The sequence below is a fragment of the Colossoma macropomum genome, unplaced genomic scaffold (assembly GCF_904425465.1).
Source record: "Colossoma macropomum unplaced genomic scaffold, Colossoma_macropomum, whole genome shotgun sequence".
Taxonomy (NCBI): domain Eukaryota; kingdom Metazoa; phylum Chordata; class Actinopteri; order Characiformes; family Serrasalmidae; genus Colossoma; species Colossoma macropomum.
The window spans coordinates 6,537,495-6,558,859 of record NW_023494796.1 but is presented as its reverse complement, the minus strand read 5'-3'; the positions used below and the strand labels follow the sequence as shown (position 1 = coordinate 6,558,859).

Here is a 21,365-nt window from a genome sequence, read left to right as displayed (position 1 = left end):
GCTCTAATGTTAGCTCTAGTGTTAACTCTAGTGTTAGAGCTAGCGTAAGTGTTAGCTTTAGGGTTAGCACCAGTGTAAGTGCTGGCTCTAACTCTGGTGTTAGCTTGTGTTAGCTCTGATGTTAGCTCTAGCGTTAGCACCAAGTGTTAGCTCTAGTGTTAGCTCTAGTGTTAGAGCTAGTGTGTTAGCTTTAGGGTTAGCACCAATGTAAGTGCTAGCTCTAACTCTGGTGTTAGCTCGTGTTAGCTCTAATGTTAGCTCTAGTGTTAGCACCAAGTGCTAGCTCTGGTGTTAGGTCCACCCTCAGACCACCCAGATAACTGTCCTCCATACAAGCTGTACATAGTTTTTGATCTCCTCAAACAGATTTTAAATGCACACAGACTTTTATTTTAGAAAATAAACAAAATAAAAGACTTATAAATATTACAAACAGCTGAGAGAAAAAAAATAATGACTAGGCCTGATATAAAATGATTTTATAGAAAACGTTGCTGACACTGAACTTTTTTACAGTGTATAACTAAGAAAAGCAAGGTAGGAAAAATCAGTAAATTGGACTGTGAGTGGAAAATGAGCAGTGATAAGTGGAATTTTGCCTATTACTCTGCTTAATTACCAGTGGGCAGCCTGGAAAATGCTGAGCAAAACGCCAGTGGACCACCAGCTTTGCCATCAGTGGGCTGACATTGGTCCACTATCCTCTTGCTCTCAGGGTAGTGTAAACTCTAGTGTTAGCTCGTGTTAGCTTGCTAGTTCGAGTGTTAGCTCTAGTATTAGCTCTAGTGTTAACTCTAGTGTTAGGGCTAGTGTGTAAGCTCTTCTGTTAGCGCTTGTGTTAGCTCTTGTGTTAGCTCTTGTGTTAGCTCTAGAGCAGCTCTAGCAGATCTCTCTCCTGACGTCTGTGTGTGTGTCTGTAGCCAGAGAATCTGCTGTTAGCGAGTAAGCTGAAGGGGGCAGCGGTGAAGCTGGCCGATTTCGGTTTGGCCATAGAGGTTCAGGGGGAGCAGCAGGCCTGGTTCGGTAAGAGCTATAAACTCTCCTACTCTTACATTTCTCTTTACCTGACATTATTGTTTGGTACTGTATACTAATGTTTATCAAACACCTGTTAGTAATTAAAAGGAAAATTGGAAAATCCACTTAATGAAAAACCATTTCATAGTTTGAGCCGTACTGAGTGTTTGTGTTAATGTCTGTTCAGGCTTTGCTGGAACCCCTGGATATTTATCTCCGGAGGTGCTGCGGAAAGATCCGTATGGAAAACCGGTGGATATGTGGGCCTGCGGTGAGTGAATGCTGCAGCACCTCCTTCAGGCTTAAACACACACACACACACACACACATATATATATATATATTATATTATATTGACTGTAAAATTACATATATTAAGCATATATAAGCATATATATTATATACCTTATATACATTCAAATGCAAATCATATATATCAAATATACAGTCAATGAGAATGTATATTGTTTATATAAAATAACCAATAAATAAATATATGAATGTCACATGTTTATTTATTGATTTATTGTGCTATCGCCATGCTAATTTTGACACTATATATATACACACACACACACACACAATCACTAACACGTACAATCACTAACACACACACACGCATCACTGACACACACACCACACACATTGCCAACACACACACCACACACATTGCTAACACACACACATACACCTCTCACACATCAACACACACAAAATCACTAACACACACACACATCACTAACACACACACACACATCACTAACACGCACTCATCACTAACACACCACACACACATATCACTAACACACACACAAAATCACTAACACACACACCACACACATCACTAACACACACACACACATCACTAACACACACTCATCACTAACACACCACACACACATATCACTAACACACACACAAAATTACTAACACACACACCACACACATCACTAACACACACACACACATCACTAACACACACTCATCACTAACACACACACACCACACACATTGCTAACACACACACATCAGTAGCACACCACACACACATCACTAACACACACTCATCACTAACACACACACCACACACATTGCTAACACACACACATCAGTAGCACACCACACACACATCACTAACACACACTCATCACTAACACACACACACGCACATCACTAGCACATACCAAACACACACAAACACTAACACACCATTTACACATAATACACACAAATCACTAACACACACACCACACACACAAACACACACATCAATAACACACATCACCAACACACACCTCACTAACACACATCATTAATACACACTACACACACAACCACTAACACACACACACATCACACACGCATTACTCACACACACACACACACACACACACACACATATCACTAATATACACACACACACACCCACATATATCACTAACATGCACACGTACACACATAGCTTTTCAGTGTGTTTACAGTCACTGTTGTGTGTGTATGTGTGTGTGTGTGTGTGTGTGTGTGTGTGTGTGTGTGTGTGTGTTCTGTAGGGGTCATCCTGTACATCCTGCTGGTGGGGTATCCTCCGTTCTGGGATGAAGATCAGCATCGTCTGTATCAGCAGATCAAGGCTGGCGCGTACGACGTGCGTATAAACACAGTCACACTGCAGCTCAGCAGCTTCTCTACAGGACACAGAATGGATGAGAGCAGCACATCTGGGCACTCTGCCCTTGCGTAATGGCCCCGCCCCTTTTTGGGTGAAAGCAGCCCCTCTAATTTGACCGGTGGTACATGCAAATTTCGGTGTTACTAGTATTTCCAATTTGGCCCTGGCAATTTGACCGGATTGTTCGGATGACAGAGAAGTGACGAATGCCTGCTCTCATCCATATGAGCACGTTTGTTAGCAGATCCGTGATCAGCTGCAGTTAGTCTGATATGCTGTGATGATGTGCTGTGATGATGTGCTGTGATGATGTGCTATGATGATATGCTGTGATGATGTGCTGTGATGATGTGCTGTGATGATGTGCTGTGATAGCTGTACTCAGACTCTCAGTAGGTCAAACAACCAAACTGATTCACTCACAAATTGGCAGATTGGCAGTATGATTAATTGTAGGTTTGATTAATTGGTAGCTTGACTGTCGTCGTTGGTAGTGGTGTTTGGTATGTGGTGATTGGTAGTGTAACTGATTGGCAGTTTGACTGTGTGGTGATTAGTAGTTTGACTAATTGGTAGTTTGACTCTGGTTATTGGTAGCTTGACTGATTGGTGGTTTGACTGGTTGGTAGTTTGGGTGTGCGGAGATTGGTAGTTTAACTGATGGAAAAGTAGTTTGACTGGTAGTTTGACTGTGTGGTGATTGGTAGTTTAACTGATGGAAAGGTTTGACTGTGTGGTGATTGGTAGTTTGTCTAGTAATTTGCATGGTGATTGGTAGTTTGACTGAGTGGTTATTGGTAGTTTGACTGATTGGTAGTTTAACTGTGTCGTTACTGGTAGTTTGACTGGCGGTTTGATTGGCAGTTTGACTGTGCCGTGTTTGGTAGTTTGACTGATTGGTAGTTTGCCATGGAAAGGTTCGACTGTGTAGTGAGTGGTAGTTTGACTAGTAATTTGATGGCATAGTGATTGGTAGTTTGACTGTGTGGTGATTGGTAGTTTGACTAATTGGTAGTTTGACTGCATGGTGATTGGTAGTTTGACTGCATGATGATTAGTAGTTTGACTGCTTTGTACATTAACTCATTGGTGATTGGTAGTTTGACTAATTGGTAGTTCGACTGCATGGTGATTGGTAGTTTGGCTTTGTGATGATTGGTTTGACTGTGGTGATAGGTAGTTGGACTGGTAGTTTAACTGCATGTGATTGGTAGTTTGACTGTGTGGTGGTTTGACTGCATTGTGATTAGTAGTTTGACTGGTTTGTACATTAACTGGTTGGTGATTGATAGTTTGACTTTGGTGGTTGGTTCTCCTGATTCTGTGTTTGTTTGATTGACTGGTTGATTGCTTGTGTGATGGACTCTGTGATTGACAGGCTAATTGATGTTGTGATTGACTGTGATTGACAGGCTAATTGATGGTGTGATTGACTCTGTGATTGACAGGCTGATTGACTCTGTGACTGACTTTGTGATTGACTGGCTGATTGATTGTGTGATTGACTCTGATTGACTGGCTGATTGATGGTGTGATTGACTCTGTGATTGACTGGCTGATAGATTGAGTGATTGACTCTGTGATTAACTGGCTGATTGATGGTGTGATTGACTCTGTGATTAACTGGCTGATTGATGGTGTGATTGACTCTGTGATTATGTTGTTGTTTGTTTGTTTAGTTTCTGTCTTCAGAGTGGGACACAGTGACTCCTGATTCTGTGTTTTATTGACTGGTTGATTGCTTGAGTGATTGACTCTGTGATTGACAGGCTGATTATTTGTTTGATTGACTCTGTGATTGACTAGTTGATTGATTGAGTGATTGACTCTGTGATTGACTGGCTGATTGATTGAGTGATTGACTCTGTGATTATGTTGTTGTTTGTTTGTTTAGTTTCCGTCTCCGGAGTGGGACACAGTGACTCCTGAAGCCAAAGATCTGATTAATAAAATGTTGACCATCAACCCGTCCAAACGCATCACTGCCGCCGAGGCTCTCAAACACCCCTGGATCTGTGTATGTACACACACTCACACTCATACACACACACACACACACTCGCACACACCCACTCACACCCACTCATACACACACACACTGGTTTAAATGCCCGAATGCAGTAAACAAACATTTCACCCAGAAATATGATGATGACACATCATCTCTCTCTCTCTCTCTCTCTCTCTCTCTCTCTCTCTCTCTCTCTCTCTCTCTCAGCAACGCTCCACCGTGGCATCTATGATGCACAGACAGGAAACAGTGGAGTGTCTGAAGAAATTTAACGCCAGGAGGAAGTTAAAGGTAACATTCTCTCTCTCTCTCTCTCTCTCTATCTCTCTCTCTCTTCCTTTCTTTCCCTTCATCTAACCTTCCCCCATCTCTTCCACTTGTCTTCCTCCTCTTCCTCTGGAGTTCAGCGCTCCATCAGCAGAACTTTACTTCTTTCTCGTTCATCTTGTGTTCTTTCTCTGTTCTTTTCCTTCTTCTGTTCTTCCTCTTTTTCTTCACACTGTTTTCTCTCAGGGTGCCATTCTGACCACTCTACTGGTCACCAGAAACTTTTCAGGTACGTCTTTTCCTCTTTCACGCCGAGTGTCAGTTTTAACCTTAATCATTCCTGCAGGTTTGTTCATCCACACTCCACATTTCACTTTCTGACAGCAGTCTCAACATATTCTCTCATTTTCTCAAAGATTCACTCATTTTCTCAAAATATTTAAAACATTTTCTCAAAATATTTTAAACTTTTTCTTTAAATATTCAAAATTTTTCTCAAAATATTTTAAACATTTTTTTAAATATTCACTATTTTTTTCAAAATATTCAAACATTTTCTCAAAATACTCACTCATCTCAAAAGTTTCACTCATCTCAAGATGTTCATCCATTTTCTCAAAATATTCACTCACTTTCTCATAATGTTCATTAATTTTCTCATAACATTCACTCATTTTCTCATAATGTTCAGTTATTTTCTCAAGATGTTCTCTCATCTCAAAACATTCACTCATTTTCTTGAGATTTTTAGATCCTATGTTGAATGAAAAGTTATTAAATTTAAAAAAAAGAGTTCAGCAAAAGTCACTATTGCCAAGTCATTCATTTAACTCAGTACTCAGAGAAACTAAATCACTGTTTTGAGACAGAGCTGCTGTGAACAGAAGGAGAAATAAATCTCTGTGATTGTTCTGTATTTGAGACGGAGCTTCTTTATTGAATTTAGCTGTTTGTTTAATCCGTTTCTTATGGTTGTTTTTTGTATTTGATTAGATTATTTGTTGTTTTTTTATGTTTCTTTGTGTTTTATTCATGTTTTTGTGTGTTTTGCTCAGTAAAGCAGTCAGATTGTACTTTTATTCCTTTTTTTCTATTGATCATTTCTTTCTCTCCTTTTCTGGGTGTGATGTGTCTCTGGAGGTAAGATCCTGATTGGACGTGAGAGGTCGTTGTTACTGTCTGACCAATCAGACGCTCCGCCTGTTTGTTTGCTCAGTGAGCGCCCTCATGTGCATGAGAGAAGAATTACATTCACAAAGAGGCTTTTCCCCTCAGTCCTTCACACAGCGGTGATCTAAATATAACCTTTAATCACTGAGCTGAACTTTATGAATGTAATTCTTCAGAAAAGTCTGATCGATCCTCTGTGTCTCTCCTGAATCTTTATTCTGCTCGACTTCATTGTTTTACATGAACAGTTATGTGTGATGATGAAGCGTAACGAGGAAACTGTGCGTCGTGTTAGTGTGTAAAAGTTCTGTGGAACCTGCAGGATCAGGAGATGTTCTATCAGGATCTCTGTTAGAACTGGACAATCGGACATAAATCACGACATTTGGTAGAGCTGACACGAGTACAGATGTTTTTTGAATGTGTAAACATAAAGCAAATAGCAAAATACACCGATCAGGCATAACATTATGACCACCTCCTTGTTTCTACGCTCATTGTCCATTTTATCAGCTCCACTTACTATATAGGTGCACTTTGTAGTTCTACAGTTACAGACTGTAGTCCATCTGTTTCTCTGATACTTTGTTAGCCCCCTTTTACCCTGTTCTTCAGTGGTCAGGACCCCCATGGACCCTCACAGAGCAGGTACTATTTGGGTGGTGGATCATTCTCAGCACTGCAGTAACACTGACGTGGTGGTGGTGTGTTAGTGTGTGTTGCACTGGTGTGAGTGGATCAGACACAGCAGTGCTGCTGAAGTTTTAAAACACTGTGTCCACTCACTGTCCACTCTATTAGACACTCTTACCTCGTCAGTCCACCTTGTAGATGTAAAGTCAGAGACGATAGCTCATCTGCTGCTGCACAGTTTGTGTTGGTCATCCTCTAGTCCTTCATCAGTGGTCACAGGACGCTGCCCACAGGACGCTGTTGGCTGGATATTTTTGGTTGGTGGACTATTCTCAGTCCAGCAGTGACACTGAGGTGTTTAAAAACTCCAGCAGCTGAGAATGATCCACCACCCAAATAGTACCTGCTCTGTGAGGGTCCATGGGGGTCCTGACCAAGAACAGGGTAAAAGGGGGCTAACAAAGTATCAGAGAAACAGATGGACTACAGTCTGTAACTGTAGAACTACAAAGTGCACCTATATAGTAAGTGGAGCTGATAAAATGGACAATGAGCGTAGAAACAAAGAGGTGGTCATAACGATATGCCTGATTGGCATACAGAATAATATAAAAGCACCGTTCACTATTGTGCAAAATAAAAAGAAACACAAACAGCTGCTACATCAGAACTGAGAGCACTTTTCTGTGCACTGAAAGGCTGAAACAATTAACATACAAAAATAATAACAATAATATAAATATTTTTATTTATTTTTGTTTAGTTACTAAATATGTTGTGACAGTACTCATTACTGCCTCACACACTTAAACACAACATTGCATGTGTGTTACAGGTGTGTAGTTCAGGACGGAGGAGAGTCTGAACTGCTGGGTGTAATTTGGCTCTTTAGCCTAGTGGTTAAGTCACTTGTCTCCAGTGTGTCAGAGCAGAGCTCAGTTCCAGCTCAGAGAAGCTCATTAGGCCTCTAACGGTTTGTGCTGTGATGTAATAACGTCTCTCTGATGTTGATCTGTCATTGCAGCTCTAACGATGTGTTTATCATGGAAACTCATTTCATGATAATAATAAAATACGATTTATTGTACAGCCATAATCTCCATCTCCTCAAGAGAATATTGACTGGGACTGAGCAATAAGGCAAAAATCTCGTTCTAATATATTTCTCCACATCAGTCGATATGAATAATTACTGATATCTAAGTGCTTTTTTAATGCTAAAATTTACATCTGAACTGTATATACAACGTGGGGAATAGCTAACACTAGCTAACTCTGAAAGTAGTTAACACTAATTATCTCTGAAAATAGCTAATGCTAGGCGGCTCTGCTTACTAAAAATAACTAACACTAGCAAACTCTAAAAACAGCTAGCTAAATCTGAAAATAACCAACATAGCTAACTCTGAAAATAGCTAACTTTAGCTAACGCTGCCAACTGAAAGTACCCACCACTAAATAGTTCTAATAACTACAAATAGCTAACACAAGCTAACTCTGCTAATTGAGAATAGCTAATGTTAACTGACTGTGCTAACTGAAAACAGCTCATTCAAGCTAAGTTTAAAACTGAAAATAGCTTATGCTAGCTAACTCTGCTAACTGAACGTTGCTAATGTTAGCTGTGCTAGCTGTTCCACTGGTGTGTAACAGCGCTGTTATTTCATCACAGGTCAGTCTCTCCCCTTGGAGACCCCTCTTCTCCTCCTGAGGGGTCAGCGAGTGTTTGGTTGTCGGTCAGACTTTAGATCAGGAGAATTCACCGTTTTCTGACACTTTGGTCTGAGTTTGATCTGCACTGTGTTTCTGCACGGAAGCTCGACTGTGGCCAGAAACAAACACTGCACACTCACACAAACACACACAAACACCGCACATGCACACAAACACACACAAACACTGCACACACACACACAACACACAGGCACACAAACACCGCACACGCACACAAACACACACAAACAACACACACGAACACAAACACCGCACACGCACACAAACACACACAAACAACACACACGAACACAAACACCGCACACGCACACAAACACACACAAACAACACACACGAACACAAACACCGCACACGCACACAAACACACACAAACAATGCACACAAACACCACACACGCACAAACACCGCACACGGACACAAACACACACGAATAACGCACACAAACACACACTAACACCGCACACGCACATAAACACACACAAACACCGCACATAAACATACACTAACACCGCACACGCACATAAACATACACTAACACCGCACATGCACATAAACATACACTAACACCACACACACACACAAACACTGCACATAAACATACACTAACACCACACATGCCCATAAACATACACTAACACCACACACGCACACAAACACACACTAACACCACACACGCACACAAACACACACTAACACCGCACATGCACACAAACAACGCACACAAACACACACAAACAATGCACACAAACACACAAACAATGCACACAAACACACACTAACACCGCACATGCACACAAACAACGCACACAAACACACACAAACAATGCACACAAACACACAAACAATGCACACAAACACACACTAACACCACACGCACACAAACACACACAATTGCACTGAAACACCAAACACTCAGATACATGCACACAAACGCACACAGTTGCACACCAACGCATACAAATACACACAAACGCACACAAACGACACACTCAAACACCGCACACACACACAAACACACAATTACACTCAAACACCAAACACTCACATAAACGCACACAAATGCACCCCAACACACACAAATACACATAAGCACAGAATCACATAGAAACACACAAAAACACAAATGCACACAATCAAACACAAACACACACATGAAGACACACAGTCGCACAGAATTCGTCACGAATACACACAAATGCACGCAAACACACAAATGCACTCAAGTACACATAATCACAAAACACACAATCACACGAATAAACAAACGCACACAAACACGATCACACACAAACACAATTGCACACAAACACAGTTGCATACAAACACACAAACACAAGCGCGCACACACACACAAATGCACTCAAATACACACAAATGCAAACAAATGGATACGATCACACACAAACACAAATGTGTCATGCTGAATGTGTAATTCACATCGCTGCAGCAGGGGGCGCTATAGAAACCCTCCACCCCATCAGAGCTCGTCAGTGTCTCCTGTCATACCTGCGGTTGTTTGTGTGTGTGAGCTCACTGCTTAATTCATAAAGTAAACAACACATTTGTCCACTGCAGTGACCGATGACATCACTCACTGCTGCTCCGGCTGTGTCTGTTTCTGGCCTCACCTGCAAATGACCTGCATTAACTTTGTGTTTAGAGCCTTTTAGGGACAAACCGAACTGCCTGCAGCATGAACAGCAGTCTGGCAGGCTGACGAGCTGATATTCACATCTGTTTCTTTCTTTCTTTCTTTTTGCCCCACAGCAGCGAAGAGTTACCTGAATAAGAAGTCAGACGGAGTGAAGGTGAGTAATGTCCACTCACAGCAGCTTTTACAGTAAAATCATTTCCCATGAACACTTGCAGTGTCTGGCTCTTTCCTGAATAGAGCTCATTTTACGCTGGGAACTCTTTAAAATGTACTTTTTTTGGTGATTTTTGACAAAATGTTAATCAAAGTTAGAGCTCGACTTTCAGAAAGTGATATTTCCACCTCAGGCTGTCAGATCAAAGTCTATATCCGCTGTTCTTCTTCTTTTCTGAAATATTCAGCATTTTTCGTAGCCCTGTAACCGTTTTTAGGGAGGTGTCAGTTATAAAGAGCTTTTAAAACCCTGAATCAGCTAAATTCGTTATTTCATAGCAAGAAATACAGATATTTTCATGAAATGCTTTTCGAACTGCAAAATTATACCTTTAAAGACAATTTTCACCATAAATGACTGAATAACAGTGTTGAATTCTGGGCAACAAGGTTGAATTCTGGGTAACAGGGTTGAATTCTGGGTAACAAGGTTGAATTCTGGGTAACAGGATTGAATTCTGGATAACATTGTTAATTTCTGGGTAAGAGTGTTAAATTCTGGTTAACAGGGTTGAATTCTGGGTAACGGTTGAATTCTGGGAAATGGAGTTGAATTCTGGATAAAGGGTTGAATTCTGGGTACCAATTTTGAATTCTGGCTAACAGGGTTGAATTAATGCAGTAATAAGTATTTAACACTGAGCAGAAGAAAAAACTTTTCATGATTTTTTTTTTTTCAAGCAACTTTCATTTCATTTTTATTTAAAAATAATTCAAGATTTAAAAAATGGATAACAGGTTTGTGAATTTAGCCTAAAATAACATTAAGGAGCGATTAGCTCGACAGGCTGCACATGCTGCATGCTAACTACTAATAATCACACAATTTACATAAATGATATAAAAATACATGATAAAATAAATAAATATGTAAATGTGAATTTGTCTATTTTTTAACAGTAATTTTGTCAACAGGGTCGAACAAGCAGCAAAATCAGTGTTTTGTGAGTAAAATGAGAAAACAGAATGAGAACACTGACCTGTGTGATGGTCATCCTGCAGAAAACTACAGCTTCCTGTTTATATCATAATAAATGGAATGTTCCATTTTTACAAGAGGGGAGCAGGTTTGGACAGCAGGGCTGCGGGACACAGGTTAAAATGACTGTTTTTGTTAAATTAAAATGTTAGTAAATAAACAATACGTTTATTTTAGGTTGAAATACAGATCCACTCATTTTTTACAGAAATAAAATACAAACAACAACAGCCACTTTATCGCTTTTAAAAAGATAATAAACTGAACTCTGTTCATGGAAAGTGCCATTAACTGCAGTATATTAGAAGTGAACTGTATTAAGGAGTGTTACAGTTGTATAAACGGACATGTGTCCGTTACTAAAATGCTAATGTGAGTGAAATACAGGCTTTAAATCAGCTCCAGTTTTCAAGCTTTGTTATTGTACTGTATGTGTGCTGTATGTTTGTGCAGTGACTGGAATGCCAGCCACTTCCAGCCTCCTTCTCATTTTATCAGTTTAGTTCTCTTCTGTGTTGTTTCTGTTCTTTATAAAGTTAAAGAAAGGAAGAGAGACGCTTCACAGATTCTCACTCTAATAAACACAGAGAAACGGAGATCATGGCATAAAGGACAGGGCATACACTAAACAGTCTACAAAGTGAGGACGGTCTCACACTTAAAAGGCTCATGTTTGTGATGTCACAAAAACCTACAGCAGTTTAGCTTCACCATTCAGTCTACAGCAGTTCAGCCCAGCCCATTCAGTCTACAGCACTTTAGCCACTCCCATTCAGCCTACAGCAAGTTAGCCCCTCTGATTCAGTCTAGAGCCGTTTAGCTCAGCCCATTCAGTCTACAGCAGTTTAGCTCCACCATTCAGCCTACAGCAGTTTAGCTCAGCCCATTCAGTCTACAGCAGTTTAGCTCCACCATTCAGCCTACAGCAGTTTAGCTCAGCCCATTCAGTCTACAGCAGTTTAGCTCCACCATTCAGCTACAGCAGTTTAGCGCCACCATTCAGCTACAGCAGTTTAGCCCCACCATTCAGCTACAGCAGTTTAGCTCCACCCATTCAGCCTGCAGCAGTTTAGCTCCACCCATTCATCCTACAGCAGTTTAGCTCCACCATTCAGCCTAAAGCAGTTTAGCTCCACCATTCAGCTACAGCAGTTTAGCTCCACCCATTCAGCCTGCAGCAGTTTAGCTCCACCCATTCATCCTACAGCAGTTTAGCTCCACCCATTCAGTTACAGCAGTTAGCTCCACCCATTCAGTCTACAGCAGTTTAGCTCCACCTTTCAGTTACAGCAGTTTAGCTCCACCATTCACTGTCCGTTTTTTTGTGCTCTGTTCCTGCCATGTGTTTTGTTAATATCTGATTTCCTCCTCACGCCCCCTACAGGTCAACAACAAAACCAACATAGCCAGCAGCCCCAAAGACACAGGCCCCGCCCCAGCACTGGTATCCACAGCGACAAACCCCTGACCCCGCCCCCTGCATGGCCTTTCCACCAATACTGTGTGTGGTGTCTTTTCTGTCGGACAGAAACATTAAAAGCTTTAGTGATTTAAAGATATACATTCTTATTTATCTCTTCAGTAATAAAAGGTACACTAAGAAATATATTTTTATTCTAATTGTAAGTATATTAAAACCTGGCTCTATCATAGATTTAAGTATTTTGAATTGAGTTCAAATAAAATCTTATAATAAAAACTTTTCGCTCTGTTACGTAAATAGAAAAGAAGATTATTCTTTCAGCTCAGTGATTAATCTTACCCTTTACTCAATGTTCAACGAGTGAAATCATTTTTATTGTTTTGTTTTATCCTATTTTCCAATCTAATGAGTTAACTGGCGTCTCTTAAAGACTTAGAAGTTATTGGAACAGCTTACTAACTCGCTATTACTACAGTTAACTCACTATTACCACAACTAAATCTCTATTACCACAGTTAACTCCCTGTTACCTCAGCTAACTTACTATTACCACAGTTAACTCCCTGTTACCTCAGCTAACTTACTATTACCACAGTTAACTCCCTGTTACCATAGCTACTTACTATTATCAGAGCTAATTAGCTATTACTACAGTTAACTCACTGTTCCCACAACTAACTCACTATTACCACAGCTAACTTGCTATTACCACAGCTAACTCACTACAGTTAACTCACAATTACCACAGTTACCTCCATATTACCAGATGTAACTCCCTATTACCACAGCTAACTCACTGTTACCACAGATAACTTATCAAGAGTTCGGATTATTCTAATAATTAAATTAACAAATTAGCCATTGTTTTATCAGTTGTACAGTTGTGTCTGGGTTCTACATTCAAAGGAAAGTCTTAGGATAGTGTACCTTTTATAAAAAAGATATGAAGCTACTCTGTGTTTCGCTGTTATAAACCTTGTACGTTTCTGTACCGTTTAATCTCTGAGTCCGAAACCCAGATTCTGCACATCTGTGATATGTATGTGTATATTAGGACTTAATAATCATTAATACTATATTGGCCTTTGCAATATTGACAGAAGGCGACAGAAGGCTGCAACATGTAAATTAGCCTCCAAAAAAATTTAACGTAAATAATTTTAAACAAACTGAAGCAGGCTAATCTTTAACCACGTCACATTATTGATCCACCATTGTGATACATTTACATTTATCGCAATCACAGTATACAGCAATGGAATCACAATGCTGGTATTTTGTCTGTATCACGCAGCCCTAGTGTATATACAGTCCACTCCATAATTATTCGTCCCCTTGGTAAAGATGGGTAGAAAATGTCTTTGTGCTCAAATCAGCTCAGTCTCACACTAAAAATATGAAACAAAAAATCTAAATTGATGTAAAGTTAGTCTCTTGGGCTCCCTTTACAGGTGACAGGTCAATCTCAGTCTGCCAGTGGCGGGAGCCCAGCTTGACTGAGTCATCTAAAATGGACCCAGCAGAGCAAGACCAGTTAAGAACAGCCTTTATTAGCCAGCGTACTGCAATTGGTAGACATGAACATGTGCTGCAAGAAATTCTGTCACATCTGTGACAAATTGTGTCACAGCTTCAGTCTCAGTCTAGTTACAAAGAGTAGTCAAACTCACACAGCCCACTACTCAGCCTTATCAACCAGATGAGGATTTGGGGAGTGATCCCTTACCCCAGGCAGCGTCTGTACTGTCAGTAATTCTGAGCCTGATCTCCCATCCCCTGAATGTTATGATCGGTGAACCTGGACAATGCCGTGGTTTCCTCCTGCAGTGCTCTTTTGCCTTTGGACAACAACCGTCTCACTTCCCTTCTGAATGTGCCAAGGTGGCCTACATAATTTCCCTCCTTACAGCAAGGGTAATTGCCATGGCCACCTCAGTCTGGGAGCATCTGCTGAATGCTCTACTGTAAACCAATTCATGAAGGCAGTAGCACGTATGATAATCCAGTTGGGGGTAGAGAGCAAGCCATTCACCTTTTCCACATTCGGCAGGGCAATCGCTCTGCATGCCATTAAGTTCCGGATGCTGGCAGCTGAAAGCGGCTGGGACCCTGAGGCTCTCATGGCTAATTACCAACATGGTAACAACTGAAGGATAAACCTGCAACCCGAGACTCACCCACATCTCTTGAGGACTTGTATGAGCTTACCCTTAATCTTGATAAATGCCTGCGAGAAAGACGTGGAGAATGCAGGGCTTCTCAGGTCAGACCTTCTCCTGGGCTCTCTATTCAACCTGAACCGCCTGTCTCCCCAGTTAGAAAGCCCTCTGAACTCCCAAAAGAGCCTATGCAATTAGGGAGCACCTGCCTTGCTCAACAAGAGTGAGATGCTCGTATGAGCGAGAGGAGGTGTCTGTACTGTGGGAGTCCAGGTCACATTCATAGTTTTGTGTCCTCAGCTGTCGGTAAATACCAGGGCCCGCCCCAGGAGGGGAGAGCTGTGATGGGCCCATACTTTTCCCGAGTCCATTCTCTCTGGGTTTTATCTTACTGTCACTGTTTCCTGGAAACGTGCAGAAATCAGTCACAGTGTTTCTGGACTTCGGCACAAATTTATTGATTGATCTCTGGAAGCCACTCTCAGCTTACCCCTTGAGACACTAGAACATCCTCAGTTTCTGCTATTGATGGATGGTCTCTGGGGTCAGTGACTGTGACCCAACAGACCCTCCCTCTGACCTTGAAAATCGGTCCTCACACTGAATTCAATTCCCTACTCCTTATTCCGTCGCCAGGAGTGCAACTCATCCTAGGGTTCCCCTCAGTTGGTTGGCATGATCAGTCACGGGGACCCCAGTGTTCAAGTTTTTGCATCAGGGAGTCTAAAATCACTTTTCCATTACCGGAAGACTCTCTTGAGATTCCTGGTACCTCCCAAGTACCCCCCAAATACCTGGATCTTCGAGAGGTTTTTAGTAAGAAAAAGGCAGAGACCCTGCCCCCCATAGATCTAACAATTGTGCCATCAGTCTCTTGCCAGGCGCTTGTCCTCTCCGTGGCAGACAGTTCTCCCTCTCAGGCCCTGAGCAAACTGCCATGGAGGGCTATATGCAGGAAGCTCTGGCATCAGGCTTCATACAGCCTTCCTCTTCTCTGACCGGGACCGGATTCTTCTTTGTTGAAAAGAAAGACAGTGTTCTAAGGTGCTGCAATGGGGGCATGGATCACGGTTAACTAGCCATCCGGGGTGACCAGAACCATAGAGTGATTTTGGTGGCCCAGTATTGATCATGATACGAGGTAATATGTGGCAGCTTGCCAGGTGTGCGCCAAGAATAAGAAACTAAAAAAATCTGTCCAGCAGACTTGCTCCACCCTCTCCCAGTTCCCTCTCATCCTTGGTCACACCTGTCCCTGGACCTGTTCTCCTAAGCATTCCACTTCATCCCACTGCTAAAACTCCCATCAGCCAAGAAATCTGCTACGCTGCTCTTGCAGCACATAGTGAGAATACATGGTCTGCCACAGAATCTTGTGTCTGATAGTAGCCCCCAGTTTGTGAGCTGCTTTTGGAAAGCCTTCTGTAAGCTCCTGGGGGCCTCTGTCAGCCTGTCATCAGGTTTCCACCCTCAGTCAAACGGGCTGAAAGAATCAATCAGATCTGGAAAGAACCTCACGCTGTCTGGCAACTAAATCTAATTAAATTAAAGGTTAGATTACTCCTGTCTTCAATGTGATGGAGCTAACTTACCATGAAAATATTTTCTCAGGAATTTTTTGTACAACTTCATCAAGGCAACAATAATTATGGAGCTATAATTGTGGTTTCACTATTAATGGAGTGTTTGTCTGCATGATCCTGAACAATGTGTTTGTGTAAGAATTTTTGTTAAAGAGTGAAGGAGACCATTTTCAGCAAATCTTTATAATTTTATTGTATAAGTAGATGTTAGTGTGTAGTGTGGATGTTAGCATACGGTATAGTTGTTAGTGTAATATGTTCAGTATTTTTTTTTCTGTAATTCTCTCTCTTTTTGTTTTTAGGAGCCTCAGACTACAGTCATTCATAACCCTGTAGAGAGGAACAAGGTGAGATTTATTCATTTACGGACCCTAACAGACCCTGCGGACCGTGCTGCTGGTGGGCTAATCTGGCGGAACCTTCTCAGAAGAAGCACTGTAAACATTTGTAGCTGATCTGTTTCTGTTTCTTTCTGTTCTTTTTCTCAGGAATCAACAGAGAGCGCCAACACTACAATAGAGGAGGAGGACGTGAAAGGTATGATCCAGTTTGTTTGTCTGTCTGTCTTTTTCTTTATTGGTCTTACCCTCTGTTTACCTGTATATCCATCTTTCTGTCTGTCTGTCTGTTTGCCCATCTGTCTTTTTTAGTGCTTCTTCACTTTCTTCTTCTCTTTATTGTCTACTAATCCCTCTCTTCTCCACTAGCATCTGTTAATCCATCCCTTGCTTTCTTGGTCTGTTTGTGGCCGTTTCTTGTTTAGATCTCAGGGACGTCTTGTTTTTGTTTGTTTGTTTTTTTGTTGGTTTGTTCTCCACCTGTTGTTTCCACACACAGCTAATTTAAGCATTAGTTTAATCTGGCAACCCACCAACTGCCCGCTAAACGTGGCACCCCAGCAGGCCCTGAGTAAGCCCTGCCTCCGGCCTGAGGGTGAGAGTTACCAACCACTGCCCTCAAACAGCCCTCAATGCCCCTCCAACTGCCATCAATGCCCCTTCAATTCCCATCAGTGCCTTTGAACTACCATAATGCCCTCCAACTGTCATTAGAGCCCTCTAACTGCCTATAATGCACTTTAACTTCCATTAGTGTCACTTCAGCTGCCATCTATGCCCTCTAACTGCCCTTAATGTCCACCAACTGCCCTTAATGCACTCCCAACTATCATTAGTGCCCCTCCAACTGCTCTCAATGCCCCTCCAACTGTTCCCAGTGCCCCCCAACTGCTATCAGTGCCCCTCCAACTGTTCCCAGTGCCACCCCAACTGCCCTTAATGCCCGTCGAACTGCCATCAGTGCCCTCCAACTGTCATCAGTGCCTTCTAACTGCCCTTAATGCCTCTCCAAGTGTCATCTGTTCCTTTCAACTTCCCTTAATGTCCCTATAACTGCCCTTCATCTTTCCAACTCTTCTCAGTGCCCCTTCCAAATGTCCTCATTTCCCTTCTAACTGCCCTTATTGCCCCACTAACTGCCCTCAGTACCCCTAAAATGACCCTTTATGTGCTCTAAATGTGTTAAAAGCTCTGGACCTGCCTTTAATGACCTTCAATTTCCTTTAAGGCTGCCCAGCTAAGCTAACAGCTAACTGCCTAGCTAACTATTATACTATATTACTATACCACAGCCAACTCTTTAACTATTACAACAGCTAACTCACCAGCTAACTATTACCACAGCTAACTCACCAGCTAACTATTACCACAGCTAACTCACAAGCTAATTATTACAACAGCTAACTCACCAGCTAACTATCATGACAGCTAACTTCTTAACTATCACCACAGCTAACTCACTAGCTAACTATTACAACAGCTAACTCACTAGCTAACTATTACAACAGCTAACTCACCAGCTAACTATTACCACAGCTAACTCACCAGCTATCATCACAGCTAACTCCAGCTAACTCACCAGCTATCATCACAGCTAACTCCTTAACTATTACCACAGCTAACTCACCAGCTAACTCTTACCACAGCTAACTCACCAGCTATCGTCACAGCTAACTCCTTAACTATTACCACAGCTAACTCATTTTCTAACTATTACCACAGCTTATATCTAGCTAATTATTACCACAACAAACCCATTAGCTAACTACCATGGCTGACTAACTAGCCAACTATTACAAAAGCTAACTGCCTAGCTAACTATCACCACAGCCAACTCACTAGCTAATTGTGACCACAGCTAATTCCCTAGCTAACTACCACAGCTATGCATTAGCTATTTTTTACCACAGCTAACTCCTTAGCTAACTACCACAGCTAACTCACTAACTATTGTCATAGCTAACTCACTAGCTAACCTTTACCACAACTCATTATCAAACGCTGAACAATTCATACTGTTTATATCAAAATCTCAGTTTGAAAGAGTGCTATTTTAATGATGTCCCACTTTATTCAACATTGTCTGAGTTTAAATTTAACCCAACAACACTTTGAACTGTCAGTCTGGAACTGAACATCTTTATCTTATTAACTTCATTTAAAACTTAATTGATAGTACACAGCATATCCTCTTGTTATCAGATCACACTTTTTATAACATTTTTATTCTTTTAAAGTCACTAAATATATCCTAACCATCAGATTCTCATCTGGAGCCTTCCGGGCAGGAGACACTCCACCAAAAACTCCAAAATTGCTCAAGATGAAATGAGTTCTTTATCATGAATACATATTTTGAAAAACACGATTTAAAACTGATCTACATTTAGTAATATCATGTCTTTTTGCCCGGTAGGTCGAAGGTCCACTGTTGCTATCATGCAGTAGTTGTAGTTGAATTGCTTTTTATTTTCCATAATAAATTTGACTCTTTGACCAATTACGAGCGTCTCTTTGCTGTCCCTTAGCCTGCCATGTAATCAGTAAAGGTAAATGAGTCCTTTAATCTTTTGGATGAAAGTGTTGCCTGTGAATCTGACGCTAAACACTGTTCATTCTACAAATCGGACAACAAGGAATTCTGGGAAACACTTTCCTTTAGGCATCCATTTATACCCAGTCTAATGTGCTCCATCCTGTCTAGCATTCTGCTATCAGGGCGTTCAAAGTTAATACATTAATGTTGACAGTTAACAGTAACGCAGTGAATTATTACCACCACTAATGATTTTAATGCCATTAACTCATTAACACAAGGTACTGCTTAATAAATGGAAACAAAGGTGGAAATAAATAAGATGAATGTAATTAATCATTACTAACTACACAAAATAATTTGATTAATCATGAATAACACACAAAAGCTGTGTTTAGTAGCAATTGACTACACAAAACTGTGATTAATCACAATTAACTACACAGAAACTGTGATTAATTGCATTCAGCCACACAAAAACTGTCATTAATTGCGATGAACTGCACAAAAACTGTGAATAATCACAACTACACAAAATAATTAGATTAATCATGATTAATTAGATAAAAATGTGATGAATCACAGTTAACTACAAAAAATAATTTGATTACTTGTGATTAACTATGCAAAATAACATAATTAGCCATGATTACCTACACAAAATGATGAGGTTAATATGATATAACTGCAGAAATGTGATTGACCACAATTTATCACAAAATAAGAAATTGTGATTAATCATGAAACTAGTCAAATATGTGCTTAATCGCAGTTAACTACACCAAAAAATAATTAATTAATTGTGATTAACTATACAAAATGTGTGTAATTGCAGTTAATCACAAAATAATATATAATATACAAAAATAATGTGATTGTGATTACCTACACAAAATAATGTGATTAATTGTGATTTGACTGTAAAAAATGTAATTAACGGAAATGAACCGCAAAATAACGTGAATAATTATGATTGAACTGAAAAAATGTGATTCATTGCAGTTAACCACAAAATAATGTGAATAGATGTGATAATCAATCACATTTGACTAGTAGTGATTAACTGTACAAAATAATGTGATTCATCACAACTAGCTACAAAAATCATGTAGTTAAATTGTGATAAATTGCAGAAATACTGAAACTGATTACAGCAAACTGCACAAATCAATGTGAATAACCGTGATGGATGACTTTGACAGCCCTGGTCGCGAAGCTACTTAATGCTATTAACGTAAACTGAGGATAAAAACGTAATGGCTGAGCTGAGTGTGAACGTGTGATCGTGCAGCGCAGCGCTGGGTATAAACGGGCTCCTAAACTGAGTGTAAATGATGAGTAATGCTGACTGTGGTGAGGAATGCTGAGTCGTGGTTTGGCTGTGCTGCAGTGAGAAGTGCTGAGTCATGATTCCGTCCTCTGTGTGTTACAGCCAGAAAGCAGGAGATCATCAAAGTGACGGAGCAGCTCATCGAGTCCATCAACAGCGGAGACTTTGAGGCTTATTCGTGAGTGTGCACATAAACACAAACACAAACACGAATATAAACACAAAAGACTGTAAAATATCAGAGCTCAAAGCAGATCATCACAACATTTCAGCAAAATAAATCAGATAAATCACTACAAACTGATCCGACGTTTTGATTATATATCCTGATGTGGGTGCATATATATATATATATATATACATACATACATACATACATCATCTAAACCGCTTATCCTTCTGGGTCACGGTGGGGTGCTAGAGCCTATCCCAGCTGTCATTGGGCGGAAAGCAGGATACACCCTGGACAGGTCACCAGACCTGACTGCATGTTTTTGGACTGTCCAAAAACATATATATATATATACATATATGTATATATATATATATTCACAACATATAATGTCATAACATATTTTCAGACATCTGATCAACCACAATACTTTCAGAAAAGCATATTTTATTGTGACATAATTTATTATACTAACAA

General features: G+C 40.6%; 1 protein-coding gene across 5 annotated transcripts in view; it reads left to right on the top strand.

The window, feature by feature from the left end:
* Positions 1 to 21,365, top strand: part of camk2d2 (calcium/calmodulin-dependent protein kinase (CaM kinase) II delta 2) — a 42,391-nt gene that overhangs the window by 17,919 nt on the left and 3,107 nt on the right. For 2 of the 5 annotated variants that reach the window (XM_036583689.1, XM_036583688.1), the window contains exons 7-18: positions 921 to 1,023; positions 1,205 to 1,288; positions 2,568 to 2,662; positions 4,581 to 4,703; positions 4,905 to 4,988; positions 5,211 to 5,253; positions 10,269 to 10,309; positions 12,732 to 12,791; positions 16,815 to 16,859; positions 17,001 to 17,049; positions 19,379 to 19,399; positions 20,819 to 20,894. In XM_036583689.1, the coding sequence (XP_036439582.1) occupies positions 921 to 1,023; positions 1,205 to 1,288; positions 2,568 to 2,662; positions 4,581 to 4,703; positions 4,905 to 4,988; positions 5,211 to 5,253; positions 10,269 to 10,309; positions 12,732 to 12,791; positions 16,815 to 16,859; positions 17,001 to 17,049; positions 19,379 to 19,399; positions 20,819 to 20,894 (824 nt within the window). The remainder of the gene's footprint in view (positions 1 to 920; positions 1,024 to 1,204; positions 1,289 to 2,567; positions 2,663 to 4,580; positions 4,704 to 4,904; positions 4,989 to 5,210; positions 5,254 to 10,268; positions 10,310 to 12,731; positions 12,792 to 16,814; positions 16,860 to 17,000; positions 17,050 to 19,378; positions 19,400 to 20,818; positions 20,895 to 21,365) is intronic. The other 3 variants (XM_036583690.1, XM_036583692.1, XM_036583691.1) reach the window with 3 other exon arrangements.